The sequence below is a fragment of the Dendronephthya gigantea genome, unplaced genomic scaffold, assembly GCF_004324835.1.
Source record: "Dendronephthya gigantea isolate DGI-Jeju-01 unplaced genomic scaffold, DenGig_1.0 000470F, whole genome shotgun sequence".
Taxonomy (NCBI): Eukaryota; Metazoa; Cnidaria; class Anthozoa; order Malacalcyonacea; family Nephtheidae; genus Dendronephthya; species Dendronephthya gigantea.
This window is the reverse complement of record NW_021163480.1, coordinates 22,288-45,009: the sequence shown is the minus strand read 5'-3', so window position 1 is coordinate 45,009 and position 22,722 is coordinate 22,288. Positions and strand designations below refer to the sequence as shown.

General features: G+C 35.9%; 3 protein-coding genes and 1 pseudogene across 6 annotated transcripts; 2 read left to right on the top strand and 2 right to left on the bottom strand.

The window, feature by feature from the left end:
* Window positions 1-2,189: 2,189 nt before the first annotated feature.
* LOC114543510 lies at window positions 2,190-22,409 on the top strand. 4 transcript variants are annotated; one of them, XM_028562461.1, is made up of 9 exons: window positions 10,753-11,361; window positions 11,776-11,928; window positions 12,582-13,127; window positions 14,523-14,637; window positions 15,037-15,143; window positions 15,297-15,401; window positions 21,369-21,510; window positions 21,732-22,141; window positions 22,342-22,409. In XM_028562461.1, exons 3-8 carry the CDS (start codon window positions 12,711-12,713, stop codon window positions 22,049-22,051), a joined length of 1,206 nt encoding a protein of 401 aa, XP_028418262.1. In that variant the 5' UTR covers window positions 10,753-11,361; window positions 11,776-11,928; window positions 12,582-12,710; the 3' UTR covers window positions 22,052-22,141; window positions 22,342-22,409. The 4 variants fall into 4 exon arrangements, with proteins under 4 accessions (XP_028418265.1, XP_028418262.1, XP_028418263.1 ...); XM_028562462.1 differs by having other exon boundaries at window positions 10,753-11,928; XM_028562464.1 differs by lacking the exons at window positions 10,753-11,361; window positions 11,776-11,928; window positions 12,582-13,127 and adding an exon at window positions 2,190-2,218 and having other exon boundaries at window positions 14,182-14,637.
* LOC114543511 lies at window positions 4,596-5,488 on the bottom strand. Its single transcript, XM_028562465.1, has 3 exons — window positions 5,317-5,488; window positions 5,050-5,129; window positions 4,596-4,930 (listed from the first exon to the last, which is right to left on the bottom strand). The coding sequence occupies exons 1-3, from the start codon at window positions 5,463-5,465 to the stop codon at window positions 4,830-4,832; spliced, it is 330 nt and encodes a 109-aa protein (XP_028418266.1). The 5' UTR covers window positions 5,466-5,488; the 3' UTR covers window positions 4,596-4,829.
* Window positions 5,499-7,887, bottom strand: LOC114543508 (annotated as a pseudogene).
* On the top strand, window positions 8,448-11,936 carry LOC114543507. Its single transcript, XM_028562460.1, has 8 exons — window positions 8,448-8,553; window positions 8,686-8,822; window positions 9,065-9,520; window positions 9,621-9,941; window positions 10,086-10,295; window positions 10,423-10,719; window positions 11,307-11,361; window positions 11,776-11,936. The coding sequence occupies exons 1-8, from the start codon at window positions 8,460-8,462 to the stop codon at window positions 11,934-11,936; spliced, it is 1,731 nt and encodes a 576-aa protein (XP_028418261.1). The 5' UTR covers window positions 8,448-8,459.
* Window positions 22,410-22,722: the final 313 nt, after the last annotated feature.

Sequence of the window (22,722 nt, the reverse complement as noted above, 5' to 3'; positions counted from 1 at the left end):
GGGCCTAACTTCACGGGCGCCTGTTCTCGGCGAAATGCGAAATATTTTGCCTGTTTCTTTTGAATTTCGACCGCTTGAATCAATTAATTATGCATCATTGCTCACAATTCAAAAGAAGCAGGAGAAATATTTCGCATTTTGCTTGAAAATTTAGCCCGTGGAATTAAGGCTTAAGACAAAAATTTATGCATACAATTTCAAAAATTACTTACCCTTTCATGATATTAAGCGAACACAAATACATTTACACTACATTTTTAACATAAATTATTTCCCATTGCTGGAAGCCATCTTGTTCCAGTCGCGTATTCCAGTTCGAGTTGATAAACATAAAACAAATGATTCGCGCGGCTTTTGCTCTACATGGAGATTACAAGAACATCATTTTCACACAATTGAAAATATGATTGTATATAAATCACAGAGGGTCTATACTGTATAGTACAGTATGTATTTTGTGATATCTATAACACAAAAATATACAGAAAAAAATACAGGTTGTTTCTTTCATATACACATAATACCTGGTAAGAAAGCTCCATTTTAATGAGATTTATCGAACTAGGATATGTGCGAATTTGTCATTTGTTTATAATATTCAACAACAATTTCAAAGATTTACTTGCCTTTTAAATTCTGATTTTCCTGTTGGACGGGATAGTGAAGCGAAGAACATTTGATGAGAATATTCGAAGTGTATACAGCAAACAACAGCTGAACATCACGTGTTTTATGTAGAACGAAGTTTGGCTGTGAATAGCCAGTTATAAATCTTCAATCTCTTTACACCTAGGTTGAAAGAAAGCTCCATTTTAATATGATTTATCGGATTAGGATATCATGGCCGTAAAACGCCATATTGCCACTGGGTTTAAATTTACTATATTTGCGAATTTGTCAGTTTATCATATTCTACAACAGTTCCAAAGATTTACTTGCTTTTAAATTCCCATTTTCCTTTTTCGACGCGATAGTAAAGCGAAGAAATACGATCATACTGTCATACATTTATGAGAATATTCGAAGTGTATAGAGCAAACAACAGCTGAAATCATGTGTTTTATGTAGAACGAAGTTTGGCTTGAATAGCCATTTATAAATCTTCAATCCCGTTTACACCTAGGTTGAAAGAAAGCTCCATTTTAATAGATTTATCGAACTAGGATATCATGGCAGTAAAACGCCATATTGCCACTGGATTTAGATTTACTATATTTGCGAATTTGTCAGTTTATATTATTCTACAACAATTTCAAAGATTTACTTGCCTTTTAAATTCTGATTTTCCTGTTGGACGGGATAGTGAAGCGAAGAAATACGATCAAGTGTATAAGCAAACAACAGCTGAACATCACGTGTTTTATGTAGAACGAAGTTTGGCTGTGAATAGCCATTTATAAATCTTCAATCCCCTTTACATCTACGTTGAAAGAAAGCTCCATTTTAATAAGATTTATGGAACTAGGATATCATGGCCGTAAACGCCATATTGCCACTGGATTTAAATTTACTATATTTGCAAATTTGTCAGTTTATCATATTCTACAACAGTTCCAAAGATTTACTTGCCTTTTCAATTCCGATTTTCCTTTTGGACGGGATAGTTGACCCATTCAAGAGAGATGTAAGAGTATTATTTAATTTTGACTTATCCGCCGTTTAAGCTATAAATGGCCTTGATACAACCGGGCCGGGACTATAAGTAAATGTGTGGAGCTGTATTATTATATAAATCCAGACTGTCTTAGAGCGTTTTGAGATCGTTTAGATTGTTGTACGAGAGTTGTTTCATGAAATTGTTGTAAATTGAAAATAGAAGTAAAACCAGCGTGTGCAGGTTAATTTACTGAAGGAAGCTTGCCAAGAATTTAGTGAAAATATTTGACAAACTTTAAGCAGTTTTCATTATTGGCTGAATACCAACTGTATATTTACGGTCTACACAAAGGTCTCGGAGATGTCAATTTCAAAACAAAAAGTCAATTTCGTTTAAACTATGTACTTACAGCACGGTTTTTACCCTGGGTGACACATTGGACGAGACGAGGCAGCTCGTCGTGAAGAGAAGCGTGGCGTCATAGAATTTCACGTCGTTGGGAACTGGCTGCGAGGACAGCTCTCTCAAAAGAATATTATGTGGTTGATTGGCTTACAAAAAGTATTTTCATATCAACTAACGCAATGCCGAAAGAATATATCACGAGATTGGTTTTGATCAGTAAGTGAACCAGTAAATTTTAGCTGCAAACTATTGGCACGGTCAAAATGGATGCGCTGTGCTTTAAATTGCTGTGCATCAAATTGGACGCAGGCACCAATTTTAGCTGTCCCGTGCTAATAAATTGACTACATCATTCTATAAAGAGCTTCTTGCTACTTTAGATGTTTTGGTTGTTGAATGTATGCAAATATCATCGTAGATAAATTGTACTGATAATTTGCTCACTTTAACTTAATCTAATGATCTGCCATCTGAGCCACTTTGTTTAGCAACAAAAGAACGAGACACATTTTTACGGCACCCATGTATAAAAACTATCGCACAAGGTAAATTTCATTCAGTCTCGAACAACGGGTTTTCACTTGTGTTAAACATTACAGACATTAAAATAATCTCCGGTTTTCTTAAACACCGTTTAAAAAATTGAAATCTGGATTACCATCACGCATTCATAAATGGAAAAAATTGTGATTAGCTAGTATTTTTGTCAAATTGGCTTCTAATATCCGCTTGCATTAAAATATGTTTGCTAATTTGCATGCTAGCCCGGACAAATAATTATGATCTTATTAACTCTCCTTTTTTCGGCGTTCTGTGAATATAAATTGTTTTTAAATGCAAGCGTAAATTGAATATACTAACCAAAGCCAAAGCGTAAATTGAATATGTTAACACATTGAGTTTTATTAACACACACTCGATCTTTTTTATTTTAAAATTTCGTCCAGTTTCGGTCACCATTCATATTGGTAGGCATGATATCTCTTGAAGAATGATTCGATTGGATTTTATAACTTATTGTATTAATTATATATAATAAATGTAATATTACACTAACTCCGGTAAACTCGAACCCCCGGTAACTCGAACAATTTTCCTTTCCCTTAGGGAGTTCGAGTTAGCGAGGAACTATTGTATTTTAAAAGCGCACTCGAACTTGTTGAGTGGGAGTCATAACATTTCATGGCGGTATTTCCACTCGAATAAGAGCTTAATTTTCAGTGTTTTTCGTTAAATCTTTGTATCGATTAAGAAATAACTTTCTCTTTATCGGTGATGACAAAATTTGTATGTCACACTCAATGAGTGTGAGTGTAACACAGCCTACAGGCGAGAGTGTGGATACGGAAGAATTACTGATAATCGTTTGATATTTATCTGTTTTGAGAGCGTAATGTCCGAAATTTTTGTATTCGGTGTTTATAGACAGAAATTTGAGTTTCTGCAGAGATCGTTTATGAAAGTATGGGTTAATGTTTGTCGCAGATAAACTACCCGAGGTAGAAATATTAGCAACATCTAGTCAAGAATTGTGTGACAGGCAGGAGATGATTTTCTGCAGTTGTCAGCATTAAAATTGGATCTTGCCAGTCACGGAAAACCTTTGCACTCTAAAAAAAGATGTGTTTTCAAACACACCAAGGTGTGTTTTCAAACACATAAAGGTGTGTTGTGAAACACACTTTTTTGAAAAAAGAGTCATAGGTGGGTTGATAAACACACCTTACTGGGTCACAGAACACATCTTGGTGTGTACAGAAACACACCCGCCCGTGTCAACTGACACACCTTATGTTAACACACCTTTTTCTGGAAGAAAAGGTGTGTTCAGCAAACACACCTTTAGAACACACCATGCAGAGAGCACACCTTGCTTTGACACACCTTGACAGAGACACACCATAGAAGTGAGCACACCATTTTCTAGAGAAAAAGGTGTGTTCAACAAACACACCTTTTTCAGAACACACCATGCAGAGAGCACACCTTGCATTGACACAACTTGACAATGACACACCATACAAGTTAACACACCATTTTCTGGAGAAAAAGTGTGTTCAACAAACGTTCGTGAAAAACACAACTTTTTCCAGAACACATTATGTAGAATGCTCACTTTCATGTCACACCTTGACAAAGACATACCTATCTGGCTATCTATAGCACCACCATTAGGAAACACACCTTCTTGAGTGAAACAGCTTTACCTTTTTGGTTACCATACAGTGGCAATATTTATTCACAATTAATCACAAAGTCTTCTACATTTGAACTATCTTTTTCAACTATATAAAATTTTCCATTAGATTTAATAATATGCAAAACCCCATGCCAGGGTAAGTTTTGAATTACTACGTACAACAAGCCTTTCATTAGTTTTATGAACTTGGTAGTACATAAAATGTCTGTGGAAAGCAGATGTCTCCAAAACTCGAACAACAAAAAATTTTCTATCTTCCCAAACAACGATTTCTTCCACTCACCATAAACCGGATAATCTCTCTCACCAATCTCATCCATTTCCTGCAGTCGCAGAGCACATCCTGGCTTGTAAATTATGCCATGAATCTCCACATGCCTAACATGCTAAAAAATTAGATTACAATGCAATAGTTCATTTGATAAACATAAGATAGTATGATTCATCTCATCCCAAATTCAGTTTTTGCCTGATAAATCACAGTGATATTAAGAGATAGTTCAGTTGATAAATAGTAGCTAGATTGAATATTGTAGTAGTTAGTCCTTTATTATGTCATATAAATGATATAATTTTTTATTCATAATTACATTAAAAAACAACTTGGCAATATTAAACTGATAAATATTACCTGCTTCCTTTACATGGCTGTGCCAGTTGATCAACACTAGCAGCTTGAGCTATCATGCCAAAATATGGATGGCTGTGCAAATCAACATTGTGATCGCCTTAAACAGACATTAGGAAACACATGAAAAAATAGATTTAAATTGGAATAATAGCTGTATATGCATATTTATACATATGTAAAATTACAAATTTTTATAACTATATATGCATTATTTACCTAATCCAACAACATCACCACTATACAGGTAATTAGTCAAGGGCTGCTTGGGAGAACTCAGAAGGTTCCAGCACATGTTCCTAAATAAAAAACAATTACACCATGATTAGTATGATAAATACACAATTCTGTAAAAAATGTATAATTGAAATACACAAATCTACACATTTATTCAAAATTAAGCCTAGAGTGATAAAACACAGCTACTTTAGAGGGGTGGAATACAAGTCAATCTAATTGTGCACAATGATTTTAAAAAATATATACCTTTGATGGGAAAATGCAAGTGATTTGGGGACATTTTTAAAGTTCTTGGTAATTGAACTTTTCAGGAAACTGTGTTTAGCCTCAAATCTCATGGTCCAGATATTTCTAGGTGGCCCAAACCTACAACGCAAACATTTAATTATAATCATCAATAATTTAATAGGATGATGTTCTCTAACTCAAAAATAATTTGGAAGTAACTTTTACATCAATAATTTTTTACCTAACAATTTCATCAGGTATATGTATAAGATAATGCATTTTTGGAATTATGGATGCATTAGGGTAGAGATTTTTGAACATTTTGTGATGATCATTAATCATAACTTTCAAATAGGCAGCATCAGCCTTTGTTATTCCTGGAGAAGTACAAATTTGAACAATATTCCAAAGTTTCAGCAAACAATGCCAGTTTTCCAGTTGCTCATCCACTTTATCACCAATCATGATTGGCAAGAACCTGAATAAACACCACATTTGAGATGCTGCAACAAAAAGACTCAGGTTAAAATAGCATTACATAGTCTACATTTGGTAGTTCAAGACAATTAGGCTGCATAAAGCAAGACATATAAATTAGTTAATACTTTCCCAATGACTGCAGTGAAAGAAAGGGTTTTAAAAGTATATGTACCTGATTGTTTAAGCTTAGCTTCAGTGACACCATTGATTGTTTCCCTGTAGTTGCAGTTGGCTTATTCTTTTTGTTCATGTATCCATAATCAAAGTTTTCAATCCTCCGATTTAACTCTTTGAGTGTGATACATCTGCTTTCATCAATCAGATACTTCAGCATCAACTTTGTTTCATAGGGTACCAAGCCATCCAAAAATATATGCATTATATCTTCAGGAATGCAAATGCAAACATCAAAATGTTGCACCTTATCCAACACACTTAATCTGTTTACCCCATAGGTTGTGGAAAGTTGTTCACGGATGTTTAATGCATTATCTTCATCTTCAATACATGCACATATTTGTCTGTGATTATCCAAATCTCTTTCTGAAAAGTCTTCAGATAAAAACTAAAACAGAAAGGTAATCCAAATGCACATTGTGTAAATTGTAAAAATGCCCTTATTGCTCAGCAAAATATCTCCCAAATTACAGTAAGGGAAAAAAGCTATTTCTTCAAATTATAGCATATTTACCTTATTGTTGGTCTCCAGTCTTGTTCCCATACAATGCCTACAAATTCGCAATGCTCCTCCAACACCTTCCTTGAAACCACTGACATAGTTGCTACCAAGTGTATCTCCAGTCCACAATAACAGATCACCTCGAAACACACGGGCAACACCATTTATGGTAAAACAGTGACCATTAGCCTAAAATATAGGAAGCTATAATGTTGGACAAATTTGCATACTAGAGGAATTTTGTCTTTTTTTTTTCTTATATACATACAATACTGTAATGCATAAAGTAAAAATACCTTCGCCAAACAATTGACATCCTCAATGAATGGCATCAAAAGATTATCGATCCCAAATGACTTGATGTCTTTTGTTTTAGCAATAGCTATAAGTTGTATACTGCGGATGCTTGATCTAAACATTGGCCTTATATTGCCCAGCACAAAGTAAAAGACACCTAAAAACAAATTTTATATGTGATTGGGCAGCTAACATGCTTATGAAATAAGCTGTTCATAGATTCATAGACATAATATAAAGACACACACCAATTTTATGAATCTTTGCTTTTGAACCTAAAGGATTGGCTATTTCTAGATCATCATAATAGCCCAACAGCTGCAGGGCATCACTGTGGAGGGAGAATACTGGATGACTCTTGAAAAAATCCCCATCCATTACATCTCGAAGAACACCATCACATGAAAAATGTGGATTTTCAACTTCCTTTAAAACATCTGGGTTTTGAAGAAGTGCCTAAAATATATGATCAAAAAAATGTTTGAAAAAAATATTTGCAACAAATGGATGCATCCAGTGATTTGAATCTTGAAAAGCCAAAGTAATGGCATTTAGCACCAGAATAGTGACATTTATTTGCTAGTCTTTCATATAAAATATATTTGTACCTCCAAAGTCTTTAATAATGGAACTTGATAACCAAAAACTGTGACACGTTTAAGTATTTTTCTCCCTTGTCGAAAATCACTTCTCCACTGTTTTCCCATCTCAACTTCTATTGGTTCCTGCAAATCAGTTAAAAAAATATAAAGCAAGCTGACAAAGCTGGCAGCTGGTTCAGGTTTGGTAGGTTGGTAATTTACCACCAAATTGAAATGACGCTTAAAATATGATCTTTGTTGGTATTCTGAATCAACTCCGTCGAAGACACTCTCTGCTGAAAATAACTTTTCCACATCTTGGTCAAATTGCAATTCTTGACCAGGATTACTGTTTATCTTTTCGACAAGCGATTTTTTGACTATGTCCAAATACTCAGTTAGTAGATTTTTCGCTGAATCTTTGACCAAGTCCACGGCACTCTGGGTGAGCATACCTCTTGTTTTGGAACATAAAAGGAATTTGGCAGCATGGCGTTGCATTAGACTTCGTGCTTCTCCCTCGTCAAACATCTCCTGAAAATGGTTCTCATTTTCCCCATCATTTAAGTCTTCTTCCACTGTTAAAGCCTTATGCTGTCTGTAATAATGTTTTTGGAGACTGTTTATCTTTGTAAACGACCGTGGACAGCTGTTACAAAATATCTTGAAATTCGGCTCGTTTGAGTGTATTTTAACCAAGTGATAAAAAAAAGCTTACTTTGTCCGCTGCAACATACAAAATTACAGTAATCGCAGCGAAATTCAGTTGATTCGGCCATTTGTATATACTAAAAACACATTATTTCGCCTTGTGCCTTACTGACTTTTAATACTTAGTTTATTTCCCAGTATGTTTTCAATCGATATTAGCCGAAAAATTGGAGCATTTGCAAAAGGCCTGGGAGCCATTCTATTCTCTCACGGTAATGTCACCACTGGGAATACCATATATGGTATTTAAAGTAACACGTGACCGTAAGTCTGCCAATAGGAATTCCCTATGGTGTGATGCGGGAAATTTAGACCTGCTTGTAAAAATTTGACTGATATCTTGCCCGTTCGACGTTCCAAGAAGATTACTCACAACATTTACTCTGTTTTTTAAATATAATTTCATCACAAGTATGGCTGTGTGTTTAGTAGCAATGTTCACTGAAGACCTTATTGCTCACTTGTTATCAAAAGGCATCTCAAGAGAAATTTGCGATCAACTGAAAGGTATGCCTCATGTGGTTGAACCATTGCCAAAATGCTAAAGCGTTTAAGTTTTTATGTGTGCGTTAAGCTTTCTTTTTATTATACAGTTTAATGAATACGATCTACTAACAGTTTATGATTATAATGTTTCAGAAAATGCTATTGATGGGGGTACATTGAACTTTTTGATGCAAGACATCGACGAATTCAAAGCGGTCTTACCTAAATCTGGCCATCGAATTCAACTAAAACAAAAATTGGCCTTTACTTTATCTGCGACAACAGAAAACGTAAGTTTACTTTGTTTAAACAGGATATAAATATAAACTTTGATTTAACAAGAATATTAATTTGTCGTTAATTCCTTTAGTTTGCCTAACAGGCTTTTATATAACAGTACTAATTGAAAATTATAAGCCGAGAGAAGGCACTGTCACATTGGGCAATTGAAATAATCAATTGTATTCCCATCACTAATAATGACTACTTCTCAATATTTTACATGAAAGTATTTACTATTTGTCAATAATAGGAAAAAATGCCTCAGCAAATTGTGATGCCACATGATGATGAACCACACACATCAGAGCTAGAACCACCAATGCCAACTGAACCACCTTTGCCAGTGGAACCACCTTTGCCAGTGAAACCACCTTTGCCAACCATGGCATGTGAAAGCAGTGTTGAAAGTGTGAAAGCAGGTGTTCAAATGAAGAAACCACTCAAGAGTCCCAAACCTATTACTAATAGTTCAGATGCCACAGCCCTACCAAACACTCTCCCATTTCCTGAGAGTTTCTCTGTGCGAGTGCAGATGGCAATAAAAAATGGCTCTGTTGCCCCTGAGCGAACACAGCTGATTGCAGATGTAGGGACCTTTTATTATGGTTTGTCCAGCCACCCAAAGCAAGGTGACTACAAGAGGATTGCCATTTTAGTGTGCGAGAAATTCCCTGAGTTGAGAGATTCCAATCAAGCAAGCTATTGGGTAAGTGTCACAAGAGGGAATATTCTGTATATGTACTTAAAATATACTTGTCATGGCAATGATCCTAATCCCAAATATCATATTTTGTCTACATATATAGGTATCAATCCAGAAACAATTGTCGCAATTCTTCAGAAACCTTCGGCGGCGGACAGTTAACAAAGCGATGCATGGACAACCCCATGGTTATGCAAATGAAAGTGCCTCAAAGAAAATAAAACTGACTGCAGAGGATGATGAGCAAGCTCAAAAAAGAAATATGGAGCTTTTGAAAAAAGCAAAACCTGGTGCAATGGCTCCTAAAACATTTGCAAAACTCTTTGTCGACACATTTAATGAGCGGAGGAAACTTATCGAAAATCAAGCTACATCTTCTACAGAGGTCTTGGAGGAATGTCCATATCTTGGTCATCCAAATGTTGTAAGTATCTTCACATGATGTCTTGTGCAGTCATATATACACATGTAGTTTTTAGGGTATAATATTAAAACAATGGGTAACCCTATTGAAGCAATGGCAACTTGTTTCAAACACCTGCAAAATGTCTTTGATTATCTTAATTAGGTAAGAAAAGAAGTTAGCAGAATCATTGGGCAGAAAAATTGGGAAAAAGAGGCTGAAAAGAAGTTGGAGACTGCATTGAAAGCTGTCATACAAATTAAGGATAAGGAATGTGAAATGAGAAGTGAACAGGTTGTGGAGGCTGTGGAGCAAATTGAGAGAAAGACAAAAAGGAACAAAGGAACAACAACAAGTGTTCTAAAATTCAAAGATGTATGTATTTGTCAATTGCACCTTGCACACTCTAGTAGATAGCTCAGTGGCAAATCAATGATCTTAATCTTTAGGTTTACCCTCAATGCTGGAATTGTAATTAACTGTTTTAATTTTGTTTTTACAGCCTGCATCCACCATGAGACCAGAAACCTTGTTCAAAGACAAGAATGTCGAGTTTCGCTTGGTTGTGATTGGGTCTCCTGAGGAGGTCAACCAAGTTTTTGTGGCAGGTGAAGACCAGTCATTTATTGAGAGTGAAGGTATACTCCAAGGTTTGATCGACCTGCTTTGTTGTTACTATGCATATCACGTCTCCTACCCTGAAAGTATGGAAGGATGCTTGCTTTTCCTACAAGACATTCTTTTGCCAACAAATGATGGCAACTACAGAGGAACAAAATTTTCCTCATTTATGGCAAAGGTGCACCAAGGACAATTCTGATTAGAACAATTTATACATGCCTGGACATTCATGCTTATATTATATGCATGCCATATATTTAAGGCAAATTATTATTAAGGCAAATTTTCCATATGACTTTTAAATATTTGTTGTGAATATATGTAAGTGTTTTCTTGTATGATAATGTTTTCTATTTTTAATACATATTTCACTGTTTATGGACAAACTGTTCTGACTATTCATTCTATTTAGATAATTGCCCTAGGCAATTTGATCTTGTGTGTTGGGTAGCACACCTTAGTGTGTTCCAAAACACACCTTGCACCACCTAGCAGTATGTGTCTTGGAACACACCAAAGTTGTGTAGGAAAACACACCAAAGTTGTGTAGGAAAACACACAACAGTGTGTTTCAAAACACACCTTAGTGTGTACTAAAGCACACCTTTTGCAAAACACACCTTATAGTGTGTCAAATTCTGGACAAGCAAGAAACACACCTTAAGGTGTGTTTTGGGACACACCTGCGTGTGTAAGAAAACACACCTTAACCTGTGTTATATTCTGGACAAAAAAGGTGTGTTATTTGAACACACCTTTTTTTAGAGTGTGAATACGTACAATCCAGAAAGTCAGTTTATACAAGACCTTCGAGAGAAAGGTGAGTGTACTGTCTGACGCTTTTGAAATACTATCTTTATTTGTGTTTAGAATCTTAACAATCACGACTGCCGTAGAACATTCTAAATCTACTGAATTAATTGAAACGTATAGATTGTGATGTAACCCAACCACTGTCAGTTGTTAGACCATATATAGAATGCATATCTCTTGCTGTTCTGATCCACCTAAAATAGCGTGATATAACTATGACGCCTGTCTATGGAGTTATATTTCATTCAAACCCGTTCACAATTTGTAAGTTACGACCTTTTCCAAAACAGTAAATTGATTGCGGCTGGAAAACCTTTCATCAACATTTCTCATCAACACATAACAAACCCTAAATTCACTTCATAAAATTCTGAATGATTTTGTCAGGATTTAAATTTTAAACGTTTTCCTTTTTTTTCAGAAGTCCCTGGTATGAAGGGAGTAGTATCGTCATCTAAAGGATTACACACCAAACTACGTCAAGCTGCTCAACGGAAAAATGGAGTAACAAAAGAACGCAAACAGTTGATTAAAATGGGAAATAAGCTGAGAGCTGAATTGTTGAAATATAAAGGTATTTGAAGGGATATTTTGGAATATCTATTAAGATGGCATTAATATATATACGTTAGTCGAAATAAATTACTGTAAGAATGAATTGAATACATTTTTCCTATAATCATGATGCGTAGCTTCTGTTGTTCGCAAAAGACTAACTGCATGTGCAAAGAGATCCGCGATGATTACGTCACTACCGCATGTAGGGTAGTGACACGTGACCGGGCTCCAGAACACCGCGGAATAAGGTCTGGGCAAACGCCGGTCGGTTATAAGCATATGGCGAAAAACTTCAATTGGAACTGTTGAAAGAAAACATGCAAGTTAATTGATAAGATATAAGTTAAACTTGTACTTGAAAATGTACCGAAAACGGGTGGACTAAACATTCGTTTAATGCGTCCTTTGATTGAAATATGAAATAAAATTGTTTTGCAGAGCGTCTTTAAACCATTTTTGATAAATTGTTAAGAACAAAAGTTTAAACCTATATAATAGAAGTTGAGAAAAACTACAATTATTGAGAACACGAAAATTTCTTGTTTCTCCGCAGCGTGGCGGCTTTGGTATAATGAGAGATGCTGAAATAAGTAATCTCGTGGTAAAATCGATTAGTGTACCGCTGCCACCGTTTTGATTTTAGAATGTTATTCTATCGTTATATATTAGGAGGGAAAAAATCGCCTTCAATTGAGGCACGTCAATCGTCCAAAGATCCGCAGAATGTGGCGCAAACATCCCGATCCCAACTACGGGGTTTGGAACAGTTGCAATATGAACTAACAAGCAAAGAACTGCATGCAGTATGCACAGAGAACACTAGCGAGGAATAATGATCAGCATTCGCTATCTCCTCGCAAAAAAAATTCCGCGTCGGCCCAAAAACTTCAAAAACACTCTTCAAACACGGAACTCGCAGAAAAAGCAGGCCTACCGGAATCGTCTACTGTTCGTGACGAAATCGTCTCGCGATGGCAACCTTCGTTCTCATCAGACGACCGCGCGTCGTTACAAGATGTCTGGAAACTACTAGACGAGGACAGTTCTGGATTAACCCATCGCGGGGACGAAGTCAGCAAGTCTCAGCTTCGGGAAAGTTTCTCAACTACGGACAGTTTCACGGTCAAAGGTCAGCCTAGTCACGTGCATCTCAAGCCAGAGTGTTCCAAGGCTGCGCTGTCTGTCAAGGCAGCTGGGAAATGGACACTCTCCCAGGTAAAAGCGAAGATAAGAAATTATAATATATAAGACGACGATGTTCGCGAGGGATTGTAGATATTTTTATTTACCTATAATATTTGTTTTTAACAAGACCGGTCATTCATGGCAGTAGGAGGCTGTGTTGGGAATTTGTGTGTTTAACCCTCACTTCCAATCTGTCCTTAATTATCCAATTTTCTTACTTACTATTGATCCCCATGCAGTATTAATTTATACCCATGACGTTTGCATGCATTATAATAATCATTCTATTTCCGCATAAAATCCAACACCCCCCCCCTATTATAATATAAAAAGTATTAGAATATAAAAGTTGTGCCTCGTTCAGTGTTCACCGTCCCAAAAATGTTAACTTGATTGAATTCTAATTTTAACGCAACTGTTCGAAATATATGTTAAAATCTAAAGCACTAAATTCTATACTGTCTTTCTTGTGCGACCAGATCTAATGATCTTGATCCCCTTACAAAAACTAACTATAGTTTCGACAAAAAACTATAGTTTTTGCCTTAAAACTTTTTCTTCTGAACAACTATAGTTTCAGACAAAAACACTATAGTTATTCGTGACACTATAGTTTCCAAATACAGAAACTACAGTTTTTCGAAACTATAGTTTTGTTCCAAACTATACTTTAACTATAGTTGTTTTAAAAACTATAGTTTTCAACAAATAGTAGCCGCTGGAAACTATAGTTATAATTGAAACTAAATTTGAACTATAGTTTTTTTAAAGACCTATAGTTTACAACAAATGGTTACTAATAAAACTATAGTTATTCTAGAGAAACTATAGCTGCACTTTTTATTTGCATAATCTGTAGTCAAGAAAAAGTGATTTGCGATACATATATATATATATATATATATATATATATATATATATATATATATATATATATATATATATATATATATATATATATATATAGATTTCGATTACCAATATTTAGCATACATTAACATTTACATACCTTTGTACTCAACACATAAGCGTGTTTAACCTTTGACCATCTTCAAGACTCTCAGAATCTTTTATCTTTTAACAGTTTCAGTAATTAGTTCAAGGAAAACGGCAGATCGGAGGAAAATCACAAAAGAAATATGTTGGGATTAGTTGGGATATTTTGGGATATTTTGGGAAACTATTGCGTCGAGACGAGACGTGAATATCCGATTATTCCCTAATATGGGCATGCTCGCATTTTAATTTGCCCACATGTGACCTGAGTATGACATGCCAACTCTCTTGGCGGCCATTTCGAATTTACCGACAACAGTGTTTTAAAGACCTCGGCAATTAAACGACTTAATGGCTTACGCTTTGGTTAATTTCTTCGAAGAGAATGCTTGGGATGTCATTCCATATTCCGATATTGTTTTTACTCAGGAACATAAACAAAATGAAATCGAGAACGGGACAAAAATGTTGGTTCTTTGGAAAGATACAAAATCCAAGAAAGCAACCAAAAGAAAATTCCCTGCCGAGATTGTAAAGATATCAGGTTTGAAATTAAGTTTATATATTCCTTGAGTCATTATTGTTCGCCTTTGGCGTTTTATGTCTTGAAATAAATATAATTTATTTAGGGTAAGATGGGTTTTATAGTTAATATATTCAAGTCCTAATCATATAAATGATCCCAAATGATTCAGATCAGGCTGTTTTGAAATATAATCATGTTTGAAGTATAATTCATATCATGGTGATTGAAGTCCTAATCATCTAAATGATCCCAAATAATTCAGAGCAGAGTGTGTGAAGTCTCAAGTAATTTAATATTTGTCTATATAACAGCATATATTACTTCCCACTTTTAGATACGACATATTCAGAAATCAGCACCAAGTCCATCCCTGCCATAATCTTTGTTCATATTTGTTATATTTTAAATAAACAATAGATGACAAAGACTGGTTACTCAAATACATGAGAGAAGATGATTCTCCGGTTAAAACAGGCAAAGGTTTCCGTGTTATAAATGATAGCGACAGTGACACAGAAAGACAGGTAAAAGTCTTAAAGTTACAGAGATAATTTTTCCATTCCAAATTTTCTCTAACAAGGTGTTTTTTGAGCACATATACAAAAATAATAGTAATGAGCAAGTTATGTGCATAGTTTATATTCCCCACATTTATTTCTGATCCTGTTTTTCTTCAGCAAGAACCAGCTGCAACGAAGAGGCAGAAAGCAGCATCTAAAAATGCTGAGCAATCAAAGCGATCAACCAATCTGGCTAACATGATAAAGGAAAGATACAGGAAGGTTTGTATAGTTACAGGTCAAAAGGAAGCCTCTGTCAGAAAGAGTAAAATCACCTTGTATATAAGACGATGTGAAAGCTAAATGTTAACATTATTTAAGCTTTTAGCATTGAAATAGCAGTAATATAAAAGCTTCCTTATACTACCTGAGCAGGGGCGGATCTAGGGGTGATCAGAGCGATCACGCGACTAAGGTAAAAATGCCAAGAAAAGTGCTTGAATGAAATAGCAGTCCAGTTGCAAAACACGTGCAGTGTATTGGGGTGATGTCACCAGGTGATGTTTGGCAATCCAGTTGTTAAAAGAGTTCAGCGACCAGGCCTTCGAGCACGAGCGCGCAGAAAAGCGGTCTTATGCATGAATTTTGCTCGCTTCGTCATCAAATCCCAGTCATCTGATTGGCTGTCTCTCTTTTTGCGCGATCTGTGGGGAGTTCTGATCGGTGAAGCGATCAGGGGCTCGAATCGGGCTACTCAATTGGCTAATTCAAATCTATCTGAATTCTCATTGGTTGTATTTTTCTGATCGATCAGTGTGATCTGACCTTGACCTGAGAGCGTGCACAGCAAGGTTCCTTGCAATTGATCTTTCTGATCGACGTCATCGTAGCTTTGACAGCAACGAAAACTCGAAAGATTCTTTAACTCGAAAGAAAAAATTATTATCAAAACTATTTATTAATCATGTCAGATCTTTAACGCCGTGAGATGTGCTTTGGAGAAAGACGATCGGCAATATCTTAAACTATCGAGGCCGATCTGAAGAAGCGAATAGACGCCGCAGCAAAGCGTTCAACTGAGCAACTACTAAACGAACTGAACAACACCAGCTTTTGCCTCACGAGAAATTTTGCTGCGGAATCGTACATCCCGACGTCTGTTCGGAAGGCAACAAAGAAATTTTGTACGGCCTTAAGGTAAACATAACAATATTTTACAAAGATTTTGTGTATTTGTTCATTGGTGATTGTGTATTTGTGTTAGAACTGTTAAGCTGCACAAGCTATAAAGTTGAAATTTACACGTTGCACGTTGAAATTTACATAGGATTTCGCTTAATAAATTTGCATATAACTGCGGTCTATGCATACGAATAGAGGAATCGAGGAGTGTAATAATGTCTTATGTGAACTTCGTGTATATATACATACTTCTTTGAAATGTACAACCCGATGTATTAAGGCAAAGCTTTGAGCACTGAACTTTGTTTAAAATTCAAAAATAATTATTCAAACATATAGCAGTAAGCATACAAGTAGCCATATTTCCTGATTACATTTTAAAAGATGAACACTAGTTTATTATATAATAATTCAGTCTATTATTATATTGCCAATTATTTACACTTAATGGTTCATGAAAGTGGAATATGATGTTTTGCTATCAAGTTTATCAATTACTAGGTTAATATTTATTCATCTTTGCCTAAGTGACTGAGTAAGTGTATATTAGTAGGTAGGTGTAATAAACCAAGTTTCATTCATGTTTTAGATCTGACACTACTGGGAACTGCTTGTATAGCTCTGTGTCCTTGGTAGAAGTGGGTAACAATAGCCTAATGGAGCTATTGAGAATTTTGACCTCCATAGAGCTCTACCTTAATGCTGATTTTTATTCTCAGCACCCTTGTTTTTCTTCTGCTGTGGAAGAACATGCTCAATACTTCAGCCAAAGTATCAATAACCTTTTACCATTGTCTGTTTCTAAGGAATGTTTAGATACTGGTTGTATGAAAGATGACTTGGTTAGACAGGAAGCTATACTTAATTGCAGTGAGAAGAAATGGTCATCCTTTCTCTGTATAATGGGTCTTGCTTCAGTTTTGAATAGGAATACTTTCACCTATTATCCTGATTGTGGGCAACAAAGAAGTAAATTGCTATTTAATCGCATGATTCAACCACGCTTAACTCCAAAGAAAGGTTTGGATGATCTTCATATTTTGTTTTGTTATGAAGGTACTGTAACTGCTGGAAAAACCATCCAGCCAAATCATTTTGTTCCTCTTATCTTTCATCAACAGCAGTTGAAAAGAAAGTCGACAGCTGCTTGTCCACAAGTCACTGCCAAGAAACCTAGACCGACTCTTATTTTTCAGAAAAGGTCTCTAATCCCCATCTAACATTTCTAGTTTTTTAAGGTGACAGAGAAATCTGCTTCAAAACCAAAAGAGCAATTAAATAACAATAAACCCAGCACTTCAACACAAAACCAATATCTCAAAGCTGATATACACCTAATGCACCAAAGGTTGAATCACATGGTACCAATTTTGATGTTGCAATGTACCGGGACATGGTGGGAGGTATGAACTCATCTGAAATCTGCAATCTCATCAGAAATGTCTTTAAACCTGATAAGAAGTATTCCTTTCCAAAGACCAATGGCAGAAGCTTCAGGTATGAATGGCTAGACTTATATCCCTGGCTTTGTTATTCCCCTTTGAAGGATGGTGCATTCTGCTTGTCATGTGTTCTGTTTGGGGATCGTTTTCCTGGTAAAGCTTTAAAAATTAAAAATTTATTTTCTGAGCCTCTTCGTCGTTGGAGTGGTACATCATACACTCTGAAAAATCATGCTGGACATGGTACAGGAGGAGAAATGGGCCTGCATGCATGTACATTTCCCATACTAACATCTTTACTTTCCCAGATGTCAGGGAAGGCGCAGCCTATTGAGCTCATTTTAGATACCAACCTCAAGAAAGAGATTGAGGATAACAGAAAGAAACTTGCCCCAATTGTGGATTCAGTAATTTTTTGTGGCCGCCTTGGTTTACCATTACGTGGTCACCGTGATGACTCTAAATACCATCCTGACGTTGGCAGTTACTCTACAGAGAGAGTTGGTAATTTTATTGAGTCTCTTAATTTAGAGTTCGTGCAGGGGACAGAGTTTTAGAGGATCATTTGAAGAACTGTGGTAAAAATAAAACTTATATCTCAAAAACTAGCCAAAATAAAATTATCAAGTGTGTTGGACAGGTAATAAGTGAGCAGATTATTCAAGATATTAAGGCCAGTAATTCTATTCCATTAGCAGATGAGGCTGCAGATTCTTCTATGGAGCAAATGTCTCTTGTTTTACGTTTTGTAGATATTAACATGAATATTCGAGAAGAATTCATTGCTTTCCTTGAATGTAGATGGGGATTAAGTGGTGAACAACTTGCCAAGCTGATCCTAGAAGCACTTAATGACATGACTTTATCCATTGATGATTGTCGAGGACAAGGCTATGATGGTGCAGGTGCTGTCTCAGGGCACATAAATGGTTTGTCAGCTAATATTTTGCGCATTAATGAGAAAGCTCTTTACACTCATTGTTATAGCCATCGACTTAATTTAGCTGTATGTGATTCTTTGACTGTTGTTGAGGTCAATACCATGATGAAACATGTTAAAGATGTCTCAAATTTCATTAATATTTCCCAGACACGCAACATGCCTTTTGAAGAAAATGTCCGTAATTATCCTGAGAGAGAAAGTCGGAAGACAAAGCTGGTAGATGTTTGTCGGACCAGATGGGTTGAAAGAATCGCCGGTTTGGATACATTTATTGAACTTTTCGTCCCTTTTTATGACACATTAAAGGAGATGAGAGACAATGTAGAGGGGAATTACAGACCAACCTTGTTGCTGATGCATCTAATTTTTTTGATCTTATAGGAAAGTTTGAATTTATTGTAACTTTGGTAATTTCCCAATATTCTGGATCGACTTCTTTCTGTTACTTTATTGCTACAGGGAAAGAGTATTGATATTATGGATGGAATTCACTTAATTAACACTATGAAAAATGATTTTATTAGTTTTAGAAATTCCATTGACACTTTCCATGAAATCTGGTATGCAGAGGCAGTTGATTTAGCACGAAAGGTTGGAATAAAGAGAGCAAGCCACGGACAGTAGGACAAACAAGCAGGTCCAATCCTCCGTATAAGACAATCTCGGAGTATTATAAGCGTATCATAAGTATCCCTTTCGTTGACCATATTATTCTGCTTTACAACACAGATTCGACACGGATAGTGTTAACGTTTATAAAGGATTAAGTGTTATCCAACGAAAATGATGTCTTGAAAGAGAAGGGGAAAGACTGGCGTGATGGATTCAAAGTTGTTGCCGATTTTTACATTGATGATCTACCTTTTCCCTTAGCTCTAGATGCTGAACTGTCATTATGGACGTCTTATTGGGAGACCTACAAAGGACTTCTTCCTGACAATATTCCAACAACTTTAAAAGCTGTTAGCTTTGATGGTTTTGAAAATATTAAAGTTGTTCTTCGTATTTTAGGAACACTGCCCATCACTTCATGTGAGTGTGAAAGAACTATTTCGGCACTGAGATCACTGAAGAACTACCAGCGTAGTACTATGGTTGAGGAACGGTTGAATGGTCTAGCCCTAATGCAAATTCATCAGGAGATAATTCCAGATGTTGAAAAAGTAATTGACAAATTTGCAGAAGGAACACCAGGTTGAATTTTCCTAATTATCCTATAACAGTGTATATTTCATATTTTTCGACCAAAAGCTCTTAATTAAGGTTGAACGTTAAAACTCTTTTGTATATAGCTATCAAGCTTTTGATCAACCGATTTAATTGTCCATCAAATGAAATTTATTAATTATTATCTATTATGCTGCATATTTGAATAAAATATATATGGGTTAAAGGTTTCACAGTACATGTATGATTGTATTATGGAAGTTGGAATGCGCAATTGGTCGCGAAACGAGAGTGCTGGCATCATAGAGAATGACTGCGAATATAACACTCTTGCGCCATTGCTGCGAAAAGTTCCAACTTCGACGATTGGCTGCGAAAAGAGAGTGCTTGCAAGAAAATTGACTGAAAAAACAACACTCTTGCGCCATCGTTATTTGAAAATAATTTGGAATGCGCAATTGGTCGCGAAACGAGAGTGCTAGCATCATAGAGAATGACTGCGAATATAACACTCTTGCGCCATTGCTGCGAAAAGTTCCAATATGTACTGCTGGCTGTAAAGAAGTAACCTGAATTCCGATCTTCAATCCAACATATCTTTTGATAATTTGATTGCTTTGACCGAAGTAGATGTAAGAAACATCAAATATTCAATCGAACTAGCGTATTTGTGGTTGCACCTATGTAAATTTAATCAAGGATGAATATGTAAAGCATCATTGCTACTAAATTCACCGATTTCTACCCCAGTGCAAAGATTTGAAGGCGGGTGCTGGCGCCTAAAAACAAACTGCATGTGCTCTTATGTGAAAATGCCTGTCCATGTCGGAATCCAAAGATATCTTAGTAGTATCATGCGTTTCCTAGGCATGCTGATGAGCCCTGACATTGGGCGAAACAGTCATTTTCTCGTTCCATCTGCAACACCCCCCCCCCCAAATTTCTTGACTGAAACTTTTTGACTAAGGTCCAACAAAAATCCTAGATCCGCCCCTGTACCTGTGATGGTAGATAGACACATGAGTTAGTAAGAACACATTACATTCTTGCAGTTGTTGATAATTAGGAAAGATGCCAATGGACGACTTGCGCTTTAGACTAATTTTTGATAGAAGTGACTAGAGAAAATAATCACCACCGCTGGAAAGATCTTACTTAAATTAGTGCAGATGCAAAGTTTGGCTGCAAAATTTTGTAAAATACGGAAAGTATAGCCATGCGAAGTTGGCATATTTTGTATACTTTTGTATTACGTGCGGAAATGTGTAACTAAATTAGTTACAAACTTCCAGCCATAATACAAAAGTATACAAAAATCGTCAACTTCGCATGGCTGTATTTTCCGTATTTTACAACAACTTCCAGCCAAACTTGGCAGTTTTACTAATTTTAGTAAGCTCTTTCAGAAAATGTCCTTTTTATCGTCAATGTAAGAAATTAGTCTAAAGCGCAAGTCGTCCATTGGTGCACAGGCAGCACACATATGTATTCATTGCTTATAATTTTAATATTTAGGAAAGTCTTAAATTATTTGATGACAACAGTGTATGTGATGAAGATTGCAAACATTTAAGAGAAAATAGAACGCTTCTGGCAACAATCAAACACCTAAAAAGTGAAAATGAAAGACTTCGGGAACAAATCGAAAGTAGTGATGGTAAGCTTGTTCAAAAAGATTTGTCCAACTTTTAATCAAAATGTGCCACAAGACGGGTGATCGGCGGACAATCCATGATCCTGGTGCATTAAGCTAGACAAGCCATTTATTTTGCCTTTTTCTCACCATTCATTAGCCACTCACAAAAAGGCAATGATTTTACTGTTATTCTGATTTCATGTTTCCTAGTCTTTGGCTAATGCATTTTAATTTTCTTATAGATTTAAAAGTTTCTTTGAGAAAACTGAAGAAGTATGTTGCATCCTTGGAAGGCTTTTCAAACCAAGCACCAAAATTTGGTTCACAACAGAGCGTACGAGCATACGAGCCTTCCGCAAGATTGTCTCCTTTGACAACCATGGATCATGGAAGATCGTCTCCTATCTCATGTGTGTCAAGCTCATCAACCAGATCTTCTCCCACATCGATGAGTGGTTTTTCAGAATTTGCTACAGAGGAACCAACCGTAATTGCAATTAGCGAAGACAACTTGTTGAAAGACAAAAGTAAGGAAATACAAGGCTGTGATGATGACAACTAGGTCCAGGAGTTAGAGAAGGACACATATGCTTCCTCAAAAATTTGTGGAAGTGACGAACAGTCTGGATTGGCTGATGTTATGGCAGATAAGGTAGGTCTTTCAAATGCACTGTAAATTGGAGAATTTTAAATTTTACATTCTGATTTCAATACACGCAAGTGGTTTAGGTAGAGTGTGTCTTGAAAATGGAATTATTAGTACCGTGGTTTAAACATTTTGTTCATTGGATGACTTTACATTGTTTTTTTCACCTTTTTTACTAATTTATTGTATTGATTTATTTTCTACAGGTTGTTCTGGGACCAGGCTTGTCGATTTCAAAGAATGTGCTTCAACGAATAAAGACGAAGAAAGTAGGATCATTTGTCGCAAACCTGATGGGAGCAACACTCACAAGAGAGTACATGGCGACACACAGTTACAAAGGGCAGAAAGGGAAGAATGGGCAAACAAAGCCAAAGCTTGATACAAACTACACAGCTTCCCTAATAAGTAAGTTTTTGGTTTTGAGTGTATACGTAATCTTTGTATTGCAAGACGGACTATTTCTGTTTACCTAATCAGCATTTGAAGGAAAAACGCAGTGTTGGCATATTTACTGATTTAGTAATTTAGCCCTTCTTTATGTTTTGTGTAGAATACGCCAAGAGTGTAAGATACACCGAACTTCA